General features: G+C 52.8%; 1 protein-coding gene across 2 annotated transcripts; it reads right to left on the bottom strand.

The window, feature by feature from the left end:
- Positions 1–580: 580 nt before the first annotated feature.
- Positions 581–11,864, bottom strand: LOC308064254 (serine protease 55-like). Of its 2 annotated transcripts, none has more exons than XM_080388378.1 (5): positions 9,669–11,864; positions 9,102–9,291; positions 7,966–8,225; positions 5,517–5,659; positions 581–921 (listed from the first exon to the last, which is right to left on the bottom strand). In XM_080388378.1, exons 1-5 carry the CDS (start codon positions 9,877–9,879, stop codon positions 619–621), a joined length of 1,107 nt encoding a protein of 368 aa, XP_080244504.1. In that variant the 5' UTR covers positions 9,880–11,864; the 3' UTR covers positions 581–618. The 2 variants fall into 2 exon arrangements, with proteins under 2 accessions (XP_080244504.1, XP_080244505.1); XM_080388379.1 differs by having other exon boundaries at positions 9,836–11,864.
- Between the last annotated feature and the right edge of the window lie 5,951 nt (positions 11,865–17,815).

Below are 17,815 nucleotides of genomic sequence, written 5' to 3'. Positions count from 1 at the left end.
TGATTGGTTATATGATGCGACGCCTTCCAACACTAGCCAAAAGATCTCTTTCCCTTTTTCTAGCTTAAGGAGGCACTGAGTTTGGCATGTAGTGATGTCCCAGCAGCTTGACATATCGCCTGAGCTGCTGCTGTGGTCTCTGAAGCTGTTCTTACCTTGGGCTAGTTGCAAGATAGAAGATACATTAGTACAGCTAATAATCAGCTGTCAGACACATTAACCCAGAGCTCTTCTGCCAACAAGCTAAGCTAATATGCAACTGAGTAAGCTAGGACCTTTCTGAGGGATTCAGCTTTCCAAGGGAGCAGCTCCTTCAGACACCCCATCAGGACTTTGCGTCTGAGCTTAGCAAATAACTGGGCCTGATGTGACCCACCACTGCAGAAAAATCTGTGTTTCCCAGAGGATTATGGTCTCTCTTGTCTGAGTCCCGGCTCTTTCATTTCATTTCCCTGGTCTCTGCCCCACTCCCCTGTCTCACTGTGGCATCTCCTTTTGGTGTCTGTGTCCACATGGGTGAGATGGAGCAGGCTGACCTGAGACACAGCTATATGGATCAGCAGTGAAAGAAGAATGAGACAGTAGTTCTGACTTTTATTATGTTTGGGGAAATCTCCTCTACAGTAATCTAATTGCTCCTAAAGAGATAAATAAAAGGAGACAAAACTCAAGGAATGCCAGCTGCGTGCCAGCCCCGGAAGGAATCAGCTTGGCATTTGCATGGTTATCCATGCCTTCAGTGAAGAAAGGTTTCCCTCTTCTGGCTGTCTCCTTCTCGATCCAGTCATGATAGCTGTAAACTGACATTAAGACCTGAGGGTTTGGCTTTACTGCGCAATCTTCTCCCCAGCTGACGATGCCGACCTGAAACCACTTCATGGTGCTCCAGTAGCTGCAAACCAGAGGTCCCCCGCTGTCGACCTACGGCATAAGGAGCATCTTATAGCCGGATCAAACCTCGGGGCTCTCACAGCAGCTGCACCTCACAGGCTGATTGGGAAAAGCAAACTCTAACCCCAGTATTTGGGGTAACAAGGACATTTTGGACTCAAAATGTCACAGCTCAACCCTGAGGTCCCTGCAGAATAAATAGATAGAGAAGGTAAGAGGAGGAGATCAGTCACAAGCTCTGGCTCAGTGCAGTGCCCTGTCCTTCTCGGCCTTTTCCACGTGCTCCCGGGGCCCCAGAAGGCTACCTGAACCCTGTCACCCAGAGACAACATCCAGGGGTGAAAAGGGACATCTGCTGTCGCTCATTCAGTCTTTGACTTCTCTGCAAAACTGGTGCATGTAGGTGCTGGGTACCTGCCACTGTTAATTTGGGGGGCTAGCATCCAGAAATTGGACAGGAGACGAACACTAATCCTGACAAACCCTTCTTGCAACCATGGTAATTTTACTGAAAATTTGACCGCTACTGCAAGGGCAACCACCATTCACCCAGCGTGCAAGCCTTCAAATGCACATTGCAGGCACCCTGCAAAGAGGAATGTCACTTGTCTGCCCAAATCATAAAACGATAAAATGATGAAAGCCCCATAAAACCATGGGACACAGGAAAAGCGTTCCAATTCCTACGAGCTGCACATCAAAGCACCCTTCAGGAGCAAATTTAAGAGACTGCAAATGCAGAAACACCTGTCCACCGCTCTGTTCTGGGAATTCCCAGGACACCTTCCTACTTAAAGCAATCTGTCCCGGACTTTGGGGAAAAAACCCACCTCATCACGTTTGCAATAGTTCAGTGGTGGAGAATCCACCACCAGAGTGGAGAGTGGATCACCCTCTTCGCTATTAAGCCAAGGTACACTCATAAAGTAATGTTGTGTAATTAGTAATAACTTTGAACTGAAATGCGGTTAGCTTTGACTCCTGGCCCCCAGGAACTCTTTCAAGAGGCAGAAGGGTCCATAAGCTCAGAACTCATACCTCCCTACAGTCTGCCATCAGACCACCACCTACCCACCTCTGTTCAGCTGTTTTGAACAGCCAGAGGGACTGACCACGCTTCCCTGGTTTGTGGCCTTGCCCTTGTACGTGTGACGATTTACCTATATGGATCCAATTTTCATTGGCAGACTTTTTCTTGAAAAAATGCAATTTCACAAGTCTTGCTTTGCAGCTTTAGAGCCGTGTTAGCACCAGGAAAAGGATGCAAGAGCTTGTAAAAGGATGCGAGAGCTTTTGTCACTTCTGCACCGGTTTAGCACTCTTATGCATGGACCAAGTGGGCGTGTGAGGGGTGAGTTCAGCTCCAGACTGGTCACCTCTCCCTGCTGCTGCCAGTGCGAGTGTCAGGCTCCCCTTGCAGTCACATTACTGGCACCAGGCATGGTCCGAGATGGGGGCAGCGGCATGCCAGGGGGCTATCCTGGGATACCTAAAATGGCACTGGAGGCTTGGATGGACTGGAGACTTGCATGTAGGCAACTGTCCTGCCTCGGAGCCGTGTGTCTCCCTGTGAGCTAAACGCCTTGGACTTGCCTTTAGTTCATGGGGAGCAAGAAGCACTCATACAGGGATTTATCTCATTTTAAAAGAGATGGCTAAAAAGGTCTCAATGACTCACATGTCAGAAGTGCATTTTTCTCCCCGTTGATGGAAGGCTGATCTGCTAGATGCAGATAGCTATTGACAACACATTTGTATCTGGTCAGATGAATCCCACCCACGGTTGTACAACAAACACTGCTACCGCCTTAGCTATGTGGGGTGAGAGCCCTGAGCATCCCAGGTGCTGTAGAGGGCATCTGCCGTTTCCAAATTGCTGACAGTGTATATGGGCAGGACATACTGCAGGTGAAGGAAAGAGGTCATCCCCTGCCTTTTTCACAGAACTAAAGAAACCTAAAGCCCTAGATGCACCCTAGCGTTTCAGACAATTATTAGAGATGGCCAAGATCACCTCCTGCTACGATCGGTGGAAGGGTGTAGGTACCTTCAGTCCATGACTCCGATCAGCCCTACACCAGGGGACAGTGCAGGGCATGGTGAAGCTGAGCTGGAACCATCGCACTGCTTGTTTGTGGCCACTCAATGATTCCTTCCCCTGAAAGTCAGGCCAGGGACTGGGCCCTCCTTCATCTGTTGCTGCCCTAAACTGTACGTGAACTGTGACTCCAGCTGAACACACCAACCTAATCACCACGCCACAGAGCTACCCCCACAGACCTCCTTGGCAGAAACGCTCTGAAACAGAATTGGGCCATTTACTGAATTTTGTCTGGATAGGCAAGACACTGAAGGAGGCGTTTGCTCTGTGAGTCCCTTAGACCAGGGGTCCTCAAGCTACGGCCCGTGGGCCGGATACGGCCCCCCAGGGTCCTCAATCCGGCCCCCAGTATTTACAGAATCCCCCCGCCCCACCCCACCCCACCCACCCCCCGCCAGGGGTTGGGGGGGAAACCAAGCAGCCGCAGATGACTGCCTGCCACTTCATCCGCGCGCCGGCCCCCTGGTTAAAAAGTTTGAGGACCCCTGCCTTAGACTCTTATTGTTGTTCAAGTTACCATTGCATCAGAGCCTAACAAAAGATGCTTAAGAAAACAAGGAATTAGACATCAATTGTGGTTCATGGGGTCATGGAAGAAATGTAGCACACACAAAAATAATACGCAGGCCATCTCTAGTGTCTGTTCTTTAGCACTTGTAGGCCATTCATGCTAATGAATGAACATCCATTAATGCTAACGTTCATGACTAAATAGAACCGTAATTCAATTACAGATCTTGTTAGTGTTAATTCACAGTCAATCTAGATATTTCCCTGAAAAACTGCTAGGGAATTGGTATACAATAGATTTTTCTTTCTAAGTGAATGGATTATTATTTCGTTTAAAGCACAAATACTTGGGAGCTCTGCTGTTCAATCTCCTTGCGTTATTCTAGGGATATGGTCGGTGATCCACAAATTAGTCTTGTCTGGTACCAGTACGATGGCAGGTGGTGAAACGTCGGAGCCTTTCTATTGACATGCTGTTGCTGCATGGGGGTATTAAGGCAGTGGTCGTTAGGACAGACCTTCTAGATGATGCTTTGGTGAAGATATCTGAGTGGCTTTTGTTACTTAGATAAAACAGCTTGCGGCAATGGGGAAAATCTAGCACACAAATGGCACAGTAGCTCAGTAGATGGCACTGTCCACAGTGTGCCTCGCTACCTGCCCAGGGCAGGTGAGTTGGGTGTCCCGTGGTCCCTGCTGCAGAGCAAGTATCAGGTTCAGCCCTGGCCTCCCAGTTCATTACCAGGCAGCCTACTGCGGGCAAGGCACCAGATTCCTGAACCAGCCTTGCCAGGCAAAATGTGCCCTACCGGGCTGTAAGCAGCACTTCCCAGAAAACCCTCTATCAGCAAAATGTTTCCTCTCCAGCAAATTAGCAAGTTCCGATGAAAAGTCCTGTCTCCTGTTTTTCCCCTGAAGAGCTCCGCTTCTAGCCCAGGGTATGGTTTTGTCCTGCTCTCCTTATTTCAGGTTGCAAGACGTTCCTGCCTGGTCAAGCCTGCACTAAAAGTGGGCACTTGCTGGGTTATGAGAATTATCACACAGGCAATCGTTGTGTACTTCCACTGCCTGGAAAGCTCACATTTCTAGTTCGTTTCTCAGATGACTCTAACATTATTGTAGATCAAAACAGCACCCTCATCAGCTTTCTGAATATGGGAGATTCACTTTGCTGTGTACAAGTGCTCTTGCTGTTTCACCAGCACAACGCAGCCGCAGAACTTAAGGCTGGGCTGGGAAGTGTGTTCTTTCATCATGGTAATGTTACCCCGTGGCAGTTTCCTTTTTAAAATTTTTTATGGAATTTAATGGAGGCGAAAGTCACTAGATGAATGGTTTCAGAACAGATGCTCTCCAGCTAATCAAAAAATGATTTTGCAAAGCAAACTTGCCCTCTGCTGCCTAGCTATGGGCCCAGCTCGCACCAGCTTTGCAGCCCACGGCCCCTGTACCCGCTGTCTTTGCCTAAAGGGCAGGGGATTCCTCTCCATCCTGGGTGCTCGTTTAGTTCCCTCAGTGAAAGATTCCTACAGGATGAAGCTGTGCGTACATGTGTCTGACATCCCAGACCGTCTCTCATGCCAGGGGACTTGCTAGGATCCAGCCTTCTCCCTTGCCCTCCCTGCAGCTCACCATTTCCCTCGCAGAGCTCCCGTCCTTCTCGCTGCAGGGAGGGAATTGGGGGGTGGTGGTGGTGTTTGGGGTGTGGGGGGGTGTGTGTGGGGAGCGTGAGGAGAGGCCCATCTGCTCAACAAGGTGTTTCGTTTCCAGCACCACCACAGCCCTCTGACCCCAGGAGCCCTGCAGCCCTGCTGCCCGGGCCAATATGCCTTTGCAGGCGGTTTCGGTTTAGTTGCCCCTGGGCATCCTGCCCTGGCCTCCTGCAGAGAAGCTTTAGCAACCCCAAGAAGCCGTGGGAGGTATCCATGTTCATTCCCAAAGCAGAGGCACTTCTCCCCCAGTGTCTCTGTGCCCGCGTAGGCAGCGCGGTCATCCGGGAGCCTGTTGGCTTTACCTGGCAGGGACCTCTTTCTCCTTTCTCCAGCTCAGCACACAGCACGTTGTTCTCCATTAGCGGTGGGATCCGCTCCAAGCACTGCTCCCTGCTGACAAGCTTCATCCGCGCTTTCTGCAGCACGTGGGTTGGTGCCTCTGCAGCTGCAAGTGAGAAGAGAACGATTAACAAAACCTGCAGAGCAGCGCAGGCTTGTAGGGGTGAAACTGCAGCTGGAGGCTAGCTTTGGGACTGCGCTCAGCTGGGTCTGTAAAGCACCTCAGGGCAAGGGGGTCTCGGGGCACAGCCATGTGGTCCTGGGTCATGGGGGCTTACAGGGGCTCTCCCGATGTTTAGCAAAGGTAAATTTGTGCTCTTGACTTTATGCCAGACTAAGAGGTGGGTAGGTAGGTAGAAAGGGGGGAGGGGAGGTGTTAATGGGCAAAGCTGAAATCCTGGGGAGTGGAGGCTTGCTAAATAGGATTTAAAATGACGACTGATTTTTGTAGATGACCTCTGGGATATGCTCCAGCTGGAAGCCCCCCAAAGGGATGGCTTATCCTGCTGGTCCTGAGATGAGCTGCGTTGCACACCCTGGGTTTCTCACTCTCGTTTCTGGGGAACTCAGTTGGAGAGACACTTCATGGAGTCCTGTGAGAGCGAGCCCTGCAGAGGAAAGTCCACTGAGCTTTCCCCAGAACACATGGCCTTGCTGTCCCCATGCTCTCCTTGGGGGGCTGTGAGGCCATGCCTCCGCCAGGGGACCAGCTGTGTCTTTCAGAAAGCGGCTCTCAGGGTGGCAGTGCACGATGGAAATCACTGCTTTATTCTTCCCTTGAGACGGGAAAACAGAAATCGCAGCGGGCACCAGCAAACGAAAAAAAGACTGAAAATATACAGGGCTACTTGGAGAACCCACTCATTTCACCCACGTTTCTCTCTGAAGTGAACCTCAAGGATAAACCTGCCTTTTGGAGGATATTGCTACTGGGGAGGAGACCTACAGATTTTCAGAAACTCCTTCTACCACGGTTCACCGAGCTAAATCCTCCCAGCACCTTCAGCAGGATTTTGGGACTCAAAGGTAAGAACTAAAAGACAGAAAGTTGTCAGGTCCCGTTCCCAGCGAGGATGGAGCTGCTCCACAGAAGTGCCCACAGATTCAAACACTTTGATGCGGGCACCTCCACGGAGGTGGCTCCACTTGCCGAGGTCTAACTGGCTGCAGCTGAAGAGGAGTCAGGCTGGTGCTACCTGAGGTGCCTTTTGAGAGACGTCGACCTACAGAAGGCTGGTAGAGATGGGCAATAATCCATTTTTCCCCACCAAGGAACAGTGCCTCATACTTCTTGCTATGGCCCGTATCACACATGCCTCTCACCAAACGCAGCTTCTGCTGGTTTTCTTCTGAAACCTCTCCCAGGGAGAAGGGGGGGGGGGTGTGTGCCAGGGCTGAGCATGCTGACCTCGTGCTGGGTGCAATTTGGGTAGCAGAAGTGATGTCAGCTGAGCCCACACAGCAGCAGGAGCCCAACCTCCACTGCCACACCATGCATTTTGCAAAGAGACTAGCTGAAGAGAAATCCTGCCAAGCTGCAGAGTGGCTCTGCAGCAGCACGCTGCTTTTCTGTCTCTAGGAGCACGTTTCCTTGGTGAAACAGGAGAGTTTCACAACTACGGTACAGTGTTGTGTATGACTGTTAAGCGAGGCCAATGAAGCCTAAGAAGGAACATGCAGAGTTTCAGAGATGAGGCGGTAACCCTCTGGAGCAGAACGGCAAGGCTTAAATGGGACATTCGCTCGCGACATCCTAGGAAGGACTGTTCAAGCCTCAAGGCACCACCTTCCCCACTCTGTCCTGATTAATTCTTTCCAATAATGAAATCGCTCATTAGCCATTTAGTGACATTTGTTCAGGATAGACATTTTGGGTCACAATCAGCACCGGAGCTCCTTTCATTAGGGCTTAGACAAGAGCGATTAGCGATAGCAATCTGCTGTTCTAAATGAGGGAAGAAGGGTGGCCAGTACCGTTGAATCAACCTTGCCTCCTTGTTCATGGAGGCAGGAAGCCAAAGACAACCCTAGACCTTCATTTCCTTTATTCCAGAACGCTGTAGACCCAGACTAACTTGCCCACCAGGGTGGAGCTTGTCTTACTCTGGATGCCAAGAATGGCATCCAAAGTAAGGTTGAGTTCCTTCAGAGCAAAGGTGGCTCTGAATTATTGGCTGGAACACACACGCTCAGAGTAGCCCGGACTTTGCTCTGGCGTCAGTAGGTGGCTGCTGGTTCTTGCACTGAACAGAGAACTGGTGGCTGTGCAGAGGCTGCGAGGGCCTGGATGTGCTTACCAGGGAGGTAGGGAGTGGAAGCTAGTGTGGGTAACCCCTCCCGGGAGAGAACGTGTACTTAAAATGCATAAAACCCAGCCTCGGTTAGCAAATGCATCTCCTGGCAGTAGCTCACCTGCTGTCTTGGAGTTGCTTGGGGTTCCCCACCCAGCAACCCAGCAGTGTTGCCACATATCGATGTTGTACATGAAGGGCAAGCAGATGGGTATTTTCTTATTGCTGAACTGGATGGGAAAGCTGAGCAGGATCAGAGCGATATCATTTTCCATGCTCGTATTGTCAAATCCTTCGTGGATGATCAAGCTCTCCGGTTTATGTTCTTCCAGCGGGAGGCTGAGGTCATTTCCCCCCATTGCGACGGTCAGGTCTGGTGGCCTTATAAACAAAACAGAAGCAGTGCAGACATAAGCAAACACAAAGGCTTTGTGTTATAAAGGTTGGTGCCTCCTCCCCTCCCCCAGGTGGGGTAGGGTGGTGCTCAGCAAATTGCAGAGGCAGGTTGGCTATAGATAGTGTCAAAATGTACCCTCACTGCTGGGCAAAGCTGATTTTCAGGGCAGAGAGGTGCAGAGGCAGAACATGAACGCAACCAAGTTATATAAATAGCCCAGTTGCTAACAAACAGGTGGAGTGGGCAGCATCTTCTGGATTGCTGTGCCCTGGGCTGGCTGCTCCAGACCGCGCTGTCCCCAGCCAGCTGCCACAGGTTGTGACGCCACAGGTCGTTTGTCACCAAGCAGCCTCAGCTCTCGGACCTGCCGAATTTTGGAGGGGGCTCACAGAGGGCGGGATGCTGAGCCTGGCCATTGCATGGGGTTGATTTCTCCAGAAACTTCTGCTCTAAAATCAGATTCTCCATGAGGGAAGGGTGCTTGCTATATGAAAGCAAGGGCAATTTGGGGGTTAGAATAAGCTGGAATGGAATAAATCTACTTTTACAAGGTACCGCAACACGTGTAGGCATACAGGAGATGCTTGGGGACATTACCAGCGTCATGGGCATTTATATAAGGCTGCTCAAACCACCACTGAAAATATTTCCCTTCCATACCTCCTGGTTACACAGATTTCTGCACGTTTCTGTTGTAACACTACCTCTGATCAAAAACAGGCCCATTCTCTCCAGAGAGACAGCCCCTGTTTGCAGGGCTCTCTCTCTGGCCCAGTCACGTATACCTCGCATTTGACCCCCGGGAGGAACGTTATCAACCCATTGCGCCTGGGCTGTCCTCCCTTCCCATGAGTACTTACACCTCTTCTCCAAAGCAATGGGCCGCAGTTAATATCCACGATCTGCTGATGATGGTGCCTCCGCAGATATGTTTCCCCTTGCTCTGGATGCTCACATGCCATGGGAACTCCCCAGCCTTGGCGTATCTCCTTGCCGCGATCATCTTGCCAGTGTCCCGAAAGGGCTCGTAAGATGGTCGGAGGCCACACTCTGGGTACAAAATGAGACATATTGCTCACGTACAGCAGTGCCACTGCCTGTGCTACTGAACTAGAGGGGCAGGACATCAGCTAAGGCACTGCTCTGTAATCATCCACGCTACTTGCGAGGGGCTTTGGTAGAGATCATCACTGTAGCCTCCCTGAACCTGCACTCTGCCAACCAATGCCCGGCAGTTTGGGGACTAGCAGGGAGCACGAGTGGAAGAATTCAGCACCAGGCTGTAGTACAAGCCATACTTCTATGCCGTCAGATACAAGAAATAAGCCCAGGCCTCTTTCATTTACCAATAGGCGTATCTCCTGTTGGGCTGCTAGCAATTCCACTGTGCTGGTCATTTCTAACAGTAAAAAGTACGGAAGGAAAACCTGCATTGATGCTGCCGATCAGAAAAGCGAAACAGAGGAGGGTGAAGCACAGCATTTCAATCCCAGTCCTGGACCGACACACTTCGACAACGTTCAGAGCAGTGGTGCTCCTGCAGACACCACAGGACGCCTTCCCTACTCTTGTGTTCTCACCAAAGGCAACGCACCTCCCTGCCGCAACCAGGGTCACAGCGCAACCAGGCTGTGACATCACACATTCCGTTTGTTTCTGTTGACATCACTGTTGGACGCTGTCCTTTCGAAGGCGATGGGGAAAGCGCAGTGGTTTCCCAGAGGCTTGGGATTTGCTTTAGCTATGGTAGGGATAGGGCAGCAGTGAAATCCCCGTCCGTATCCTGGAGTGACTTCCACAGGGTATTGCAGTAGTGGACTTAATGAGTTGGGTGCTGTAGCCCTTTTTGGGTCTTGAACCATGTTCTTCTCTCCAAAGACCTCAGGTGCTGATCCCACATCAGCTTTCATCTTTGACTCTGAAAAGTGCTGAAGCCTGTCAAACTCCAAATTAATTTTCTTTTCTTCATTTAGACCGTGGCTGTTCTCAGAAGGAAGGGGCAGCTCTGTGGCAGGGTAAATTTCAAACGGTGCCAAACCAGAAGTATGGTACCAAAGATGCTGAGGCAGCCACTTTGTTGTGGGCGAGGGTGGCTTACGAGACCAAATCCAGCTTAAAAAACTAATCCACGAGGCTGACTCATTAGCATTTCACCGTTACTGATTATTAAAAAGGAATAAGGCCTAAAACCCTAAAGATCCACCTGAGAAGAGTCTCAGGTCTGAAAAAGCCCCGTTCTGCCTTGCAAATTGCTCCGCTTGGTTCCTGAGGAACCGCAGCGTGTAGTGCTGAATCACTCTGTTCTTGCTCACTGTACCCAGGCCTAAGCCATTGTTGGAAATTACCGTACCAGGTACTAGAAATCATAAGTTAGGTAAAGTTAGACACACCAGTAGAAGAAAATGGTAGCAAGCAGAGATTTATGTAAAGGATCCTGGCAGGGTCACTTATGAAAGAAAGCTGAAAGATTCAACTCTGAGGAAGACCACCTGAGCAGGGCCGAAGGCCGGAACGACCCTCTCAAAATTGATGCCAAGAGAAGACTCTGCTTAAACGCCGCCCAGGCTCTGCCTAGACTCCACCTATCATTAATATGCAATGAGATGTTGTTATCACATGAATAATGTACGAAGAGATGTTGCAATCACGTATGTTAAATGTATAAATTACCCTGTTTCGCACCTGTGCTTTGGAGCGAGTTTGTGTGGTGCGAACCACCTCCTCCCCTGAGCAGATAATAAATACCTTCCTGCTAAAAGTACAGAAAGTCTCTTAGCAGTTTTCTTCATTCTGAGGTTTTTCGGCATCAGGGTGCACAAAATTTTCCACAGATGCTGGTTCAGCCCGGCTATGCCACCAGTTCGGGCTCCGTGAGCCTCCTACTCAAACCCCACTGTGGGACGCCATTTTGCGGCGTACGAAGGCCCGGGCTGCGGCTGTGGTGCAGGCAGAGACGCTTTATTGTACAGAGAAGCCCATATTTACACCTCTGAGCCCGGATACACATCCCAGCTGTGTGTACCACGGGCCTCAGGGCAGAAACCCCTGGTGCAGTTCCACAGCTCTGGAGCACTGCAGGCCTGCAGGCGCCTTGGCACTGCTACATCACCGCCTTCATCTTCCTTACTTTCCTGCACAAGAGCCAGCTGTTCTCTCAGCTCCTGACAGAGCTGACGTTCTCTATTCTCCTCTCAAACATCTCTCTTCAGACATTCTCTGTCCTCCACTCCCACACCCCCCTGCTCAAGCAGGCTCTCCTAGAGCAGCTGCTCAGGGCCGCAGCCAGGCGGGCTCTGGACGTCCCCAGAGAAGGAGACTGCACAGCCTCTCTGGGCAGCCTGTCCCCGTGCTCCGGCACCCTCAAGGGAAAGAAGTTTTTCCTGCTCTCCCCACGGAGCTCCCTGTGCTGCAGTTTGTGCCCGTTGCCCCTTGTCCTGTCGCTGGGCACCGCTGACAAGAGCCCGGCCCTGGCCCCGGCCCCCTGACACTGGCCCTTGAGATATTTTTATCTGTCACCTCCGGACCAATGCACATGCTTCAGCTCCCTCCAGTCCCCGCAGCAAGCCCCAGCCACCCGCTCAGCCACAACAGCCCAGTGGCCTCGCAGCAGGGCAGTCGGGGTGCTTGTGCCCCCACCATCCATCCACTGCTGCAGAAAGCAAACTTCACCAAACTCACCAAACTTCAGGTGTCCTAAAGGTAAGCATAAAAATCCAAGCTGTTTTCACTGCTCTTCCTTTATAGTTAATGGAAAGAAATTGTTCTACAGATCTTTAACTGAAGTACAAACATTTACAATAAGGCCACTAGAATAAACGCAAAAGTAACAGGATACAAGAAACCCAGAAACATTGCATTAGGAGATGTTGTGCGACAGTGTCTCCTGCAAGATGAAGAGCCATAAGCACTCATTCTGCAGAACAGCATAAATGGGAGGTGTGTATCTAACAAAGCCAGCATTTCCTCTTCAGAGGGTTATTTTACATACACTGGCACCTCTCCAAACCCACCCAGCAAACCATTAGGAGTCAAAACCTTCTCAGTCTGGTAAAGTATTTGACTGGGTACTGTTCTGTGCACATTCAGCAACTGCTTCAGAGGAGATAATGGCCAAATCACTATGTTGCACATCCATAACTTTTGGATATGTGTTTGCTAGTCCCTTTCTCTTTCCTTCTTTGTACTTTTTTTCTGGTTTGTGTTGCTGTCAAGGGTCTGATGTTACCCAAAATGTTGCTGGTTTTCCCTTGCATGAGGTCTCAGAAGTGAAATTTCTCAGATGCTTCCAGGCCCTCTGAAGGAAGCATCTGGAGATATCATTGGCATTTTCTACACTGCTAGGCCATGATAGCAGGGAAAAAGCAATAGAAAGCACAGATTCTGTCACTGGCATATCAGTCAAAAATACCATATTGCTTTCAAAAAGCAGCCTGGAAACTGCTAGAATGTGTACCTGCTGGACACAAGCACCCATGAAATCATCACAGAGAGAAGCTAGGTTTCACCTCGACAAAGATACCATGGTCACTGCAGGAGCGCTCCAAGAATATGGCCATTGGGAAACAGGGAATGAAATGACCTCCCTTTTCCCTGGGGGTGCAGTGGGGTGTGAGTGGAGAAATGTCTAGCTGTAAAAGCCACCAGCCCACCTGTGTGTTGCTGCTTGAGGCGTGAGCAGTTCTATGAAATATTCCCTCCTTCCCCGCAAAAAACACCCAAGGCTCAACCATACCAATGCCATTATAACCGATTTTATTTAAGTGGGGGCAAGAAATAATTTCCATGGTGTTGCCTCATTTATATTGACGTTTTTGCAGACACTGGTGTTTGTTTCACTAGAAAGGAAGGTTCTGAGAACTTTTTGTTGCAGTAGGAGCTGGTGCCACTGGGAACAATGGGATCAGGATGATTCAGGGGTCATTCAGCCATTCCAAGCAGAAAGAATTTCCAAGGAGAATTCAGTCTTCATCCTCCACCCCCTGCACAGTGGAGAAGAGAGAGTTTCGGGTTACCCACCAGTAGGTTTTCTGCAGTCATGTTCTCTTTATTTCATGACAGCAGAACAGCGGCCACCATGGGATGTGGACGCCCCCTGAGGACCCTCTATGCCAGCAGGTTTGGCATTGGTGAAGTGAGACAGGATGGTGTCAGGATCTGTGCCTCTAAGGTGGTGCTCTGGAGAAAAGATAAAGAGAATCATAGAACGGTTTGGGTTGGAAGGGACCTTAAAGATCATACAGTTCCACTCCCCCTGCCATGGGCAGGGACACCTTCCACTAGACCAGGTTGCTTCAAGCGCCATCCAACCTGGCCCTGAACACTGCCAGGGATGGGGCATCCACAGCTGCTCTGGGCAGCCTGGGCTCTCTATAAGGAGGATATCAGTCATTGCCACAGTGATCCCTGCACTTCTACACACCTTCTGCAGCAGGACCGTCCATTTTGACATGTTCCAATCCAATAATATGGTCGACAACATATCCCTGGAAAGCAGCGGCCACTTTGGTGTATACAAGGTTCTAACTCCCGAGGAGTGAAGGGCTGACCTGCACCGTAGAAGGAGAATAGTCGTTCACAATGAAAATGAGCAAAAATGGATGCTCTCTCCCCCTCTCCACCCCCCTGCCTCCCAATTCCTCTCTCTACCCCCCTCACACCTTACCTGCAGCCCCTTGGAGCACTGGGCACTGGGGTCGGCCAACTTGCCTCAGGCGTTTCTCATCGCAATTGCCATCCATGCTGAGGAGCTGTCATGGTGGCTTTTCTTGCCAGTGCTCCCCGAGCTTCCATCGCCATGGTGTGGAAGAGCGCGTCGTCCTCAAACCAGACACCGGGTGGCCATGGCTGGAGGAAAGCAGTCCCACCCATGCAGAGAAGACCAGGTCTGAGACCATCCGAGGCACCTGAACATACACAAGCCCATGGGACCTGAAGGCACGTGCCCCAGGGTGCCAAGGCGACTGGCAGATGTAGTTTCCATCATCTTTGGAAAGTCCTGGCAGCCAGACAAAGTCCCCAGTGACTGGAAAGAGGGAACCATTGCACCCATTTTCAGAAAGGGTCAAAGGGACGACCGTGGGAACTAGCAGCCAGTCAGCCTCACCTCTGTGCCCGGTCCGACCATGGACCAGATCCTCCTGGAAAGCTTGTCAAGGCGTATGGAAGACTGGGAGCTGAGGAGAGGCAGCCAGCATGGCTTCATCCAGGGCAAGTTGTGCCTGACTAAGCCGGTGGCCTTTTACGATGGAGCGGCAGCGTTGGTGGATAAGAGCAACTGATGTCATTTTTCTGGACTTGTGCAAGGCCTTTGGCACGGCCCCACACAACATCCTTGTCTCTAAATTGGAGAGAGACGGGACTGGTGGATGGATAAGGAACTGGCTGGACGGCTGCACGCAAAGAGTTGCGGTCAATGGCAACAAGCACAAGGGGCAACGTTTTTTAAACTGAAAGAGGGTCGGTTTAGATTGGCGCTAACGAAGAAGTTCTTTACAAGGGCAGCGAGACATGGGAAGAGGTTGCCCAGAGAAGCTGTGGATGCCCCATCCCTGGAAGCGTTTAGTCCAGGAAGTCCCTCGCCCAGCCCAGCCCAGCCTCCCCCTCCTGGTGTCTCACAGCATCCCAGAGCAATGGGCGTTGGAGGGCACCTCTGGAGATCATCTGGAGGTGACTGTGGGGGACCCTTGCTCGGCCATGAGGACAGCCAGCTTCTGCCTGGAGCCACTTCAGCATTGGCACTGATCCCATGCGAGCTCCTTGGGATCAGTCTGACCTAAAGGCAAGGCTCTGGGTCCAGGAAGGGGAAAACATGCCTGCGGGGGTGGGAGCGGATGCTAATGACTGAGGTGTGGTTGCACCCATGAGCTGGTGGCAGGGTCCACAGGCACCTTGTTGAGGTTCACTCTTAGCTTGGGGAGGAGATGGTGGCTACTGCCCCAGTTTTCCCCAGCCTGGGGGAAGACGGGGAGCCGGACCCAGCCCCAGCTCAGGAGAGGGTGGCAGGGTACTGCCCCTGCATGGTCTGATCCCACCCGGCCTGGAGGGACAGCACAGGCTTGGCAGAGGACCGCGGTCCAGTCCTGCTTTGGGGAGAGGTGTGCTCCGTTGCTGGTGAACATCACTGGCCTGGTCCGGGACACCACTGATCTGGTGCTGATCTTGTCCAGGGGGGCAGAGGGTCCACGGCAGGGCAGCGTCTCGGGGAAGGGGGTATCGCTGCGCCGGTGCCGGGCTGGGGACAGGGCAGGGATGTCCTTGGCTTTGGGCTGAGCTGGGGTTGGGAAAGGTGGCCTGCGACCTCCTGCCATGTGGCAGGGAGTGGGGAATGTCCCTGACTAGCTCAGGACTGAGGGCGGTCCCTCACCCAAGGTCAGGCTGGGGAGGGGTCCTGGGTCCCATGCAGGCTGGGCAAGGCCAGGTCAGGTCCCTGCGCCCCGCCACTCTGTGGTCGGGGTCCCGGCCTCGGTGCTGGTGTGCGGCAGGGGGTGTTCGGAGCCCTGGGGATGGCCTCTGAACCTGTGCTGGTGCCCGGGGGGGCTCAGGACTGGGGGCACTTTGGGGTGAGGGACCCGGAGCTGGCACCAGTCGGGGGTGGAGGTGTTGCAGATTATCTTAAGATTTTACTGAATCTTTCTGTATTTTGTGTTTATGTAACAGTTATAAGAGCATTTTGATTTTAAGGCGTCAACCTCCATGTTAGAATTATGTTAACGCTTATTAACCAATGACGTATGAATCGTGCTGCTTGTTATCCGAGACTGTTCCTTGAAGTCCCTGTGCTATAGACCATAAATACCCTTAGTCCTTATTCTCTAGACCATAAGCAGAGCACCCAGGTTCGATTGTGTATAGGGTGAGTTATTAGGCAACTTGGCAAGGCCGATATCCAGCTGTCCAAGCTGGCAACAAAACTTACTTTTAAGGTGTCCTGAAGTGAACTACCTTCACTATAGCACTAAAAATCACGCCCACAGGTCAAGAAGACCCTTGCCCAGGTGAAGACCCTTCCCCTACGCAAGCATAGACACAGAAAAGGATGACACTGCAAATATTACAAAGATATGTAGATTACTAACCAATCATTGTAATTGGGAGTGTACGACCTTGTAATTGGTGTATAAATGTAACGGTAACATCTGAACAGGTGTGCTTGACGCGTGGAGATGCCACCGAGCACCCAGTGCTGCAGTAAAAGGGTGCCGGCTGCTCAGTGCTCCAGTGGTGGGAAGAGGTTTGATTCCCGGTTTCGGTGACAGAGGCAGCACCCCGGTGCCGGGCTGGGCAAAGGCCGATCACCGGTGCCCAGCGCGGGGCTCTGGGGAGCGGGGCCCGGACACGGGGCCGCCGCGGGGCAGGGAGGGGCCCGGGCCCGAGCCCGGCTCTGGCTGAGGAGCCGGGGCGGCTGCAGGCCGCCGCAGCCGGGGCGCTGGGGACGAGCCCCGCTTCTCACCGGCGCGTCGCACGGAGGCGGGCGGCGCCGCGCTGCTCGGGGCCGGGGTCGCCGGGGGCCGGGGTCGCTGGGGGCCGGGGTCGCTGGGGGCCGGGCCCCGCCCGCTCGGCGCCGCCGCCCCGGGCCCGCTCCCGGACTCACGCGGCCCCAGCCCGCCCGCAGCGGAGCCACCGCGCATGCGCGGAGCCGCGCGCCCGCCGCTGTCGCCTGGCAGCGCCCTGGGCGCGCCCGCCGCGGCCGTTGCGCTGCGCGGTTGGCGGTTGGCGGTTGGCGGGTGGCGGGTGGCGGGTGGCGGTTGGCGGCGGGCCCGGGCCCGGCGGCCGGGGCCGATAGAGCGGGGGCCGAGGGGGCCGATTGCCGTCACCGGCGCCGCGGTGAGACGCCGCTGGGTCCCGCCGCCGCTGCGCCGCGCCGCCGGGCCTGGCCGGCTCAGCAGCCCGCGCTGCCGGTCACCGCGCCGCGGGGCGGGGGGGCTGGGCAGGGACCCCTGGAGCCCACCCGGGCCCGGCCCCTGTGGGTACGAAGGCCCGGGCTGCGGCCGCGGGGCAGCCAGAGACACTGCGCTGGGCAGAGGAGCTCGTACTTGTCTCTCGGAGCCCGGATACACAGCCCAGCCGTGTGTACCAGCAGCTCCGGGCAGAGACCCCTGGTGCAGTTCCACAGCTCCGGAGCCCTGCGGGCACCTTGGCGCTGCTACGTCACCGCCTTCGTCTTCCTTACTTTCCTTTCTCTCAGCTCCTGCCAAAGCTGACGTTCTCCGTCCTCCTGCCATACCTCTCTCTTCAGACATTCTCCAGCCTCCTCTCCCACATCTCCCCTTTTTTGTTTGTTAATCGCGACAAGACAGAGGTGGCGTGGAGCTGGGTGACCATGACCTGATTTACATTATGATCAACTAAACGCTGAACAGAGGAAAAAAGGCATGGGAGACACAAGGCAAACATCAGTAAGGCGGTTAAGGCCGTTAGAATAAATCCTGCAATACTTTTGATCCACAGCCCAAAGTTTCCCAGCCATGAGAAGAGACCAAAGGCAACCCAGCCCTGGCTCTGCTGCAGATCTTTGTTCAAGGCTTTTAAGTTTTGTATGCTTTTGTGAGTTGATTCAGGGTGGTCACTCAGGTTC

Source organism: Falco punctatus (assembly GCF_963210335.1).
Source record: "Falco punctatus genome assembly, chromosome: 5".
NCBI classification, from domain to species: Eukaryota; Metazoa; Chordata; class Aves; order Falconiformes; family Falconidae; genus Falco; species Falco punctatus.
This window is presented reverse-complemented; position numbering and strand designations above follow the sequence as displayed.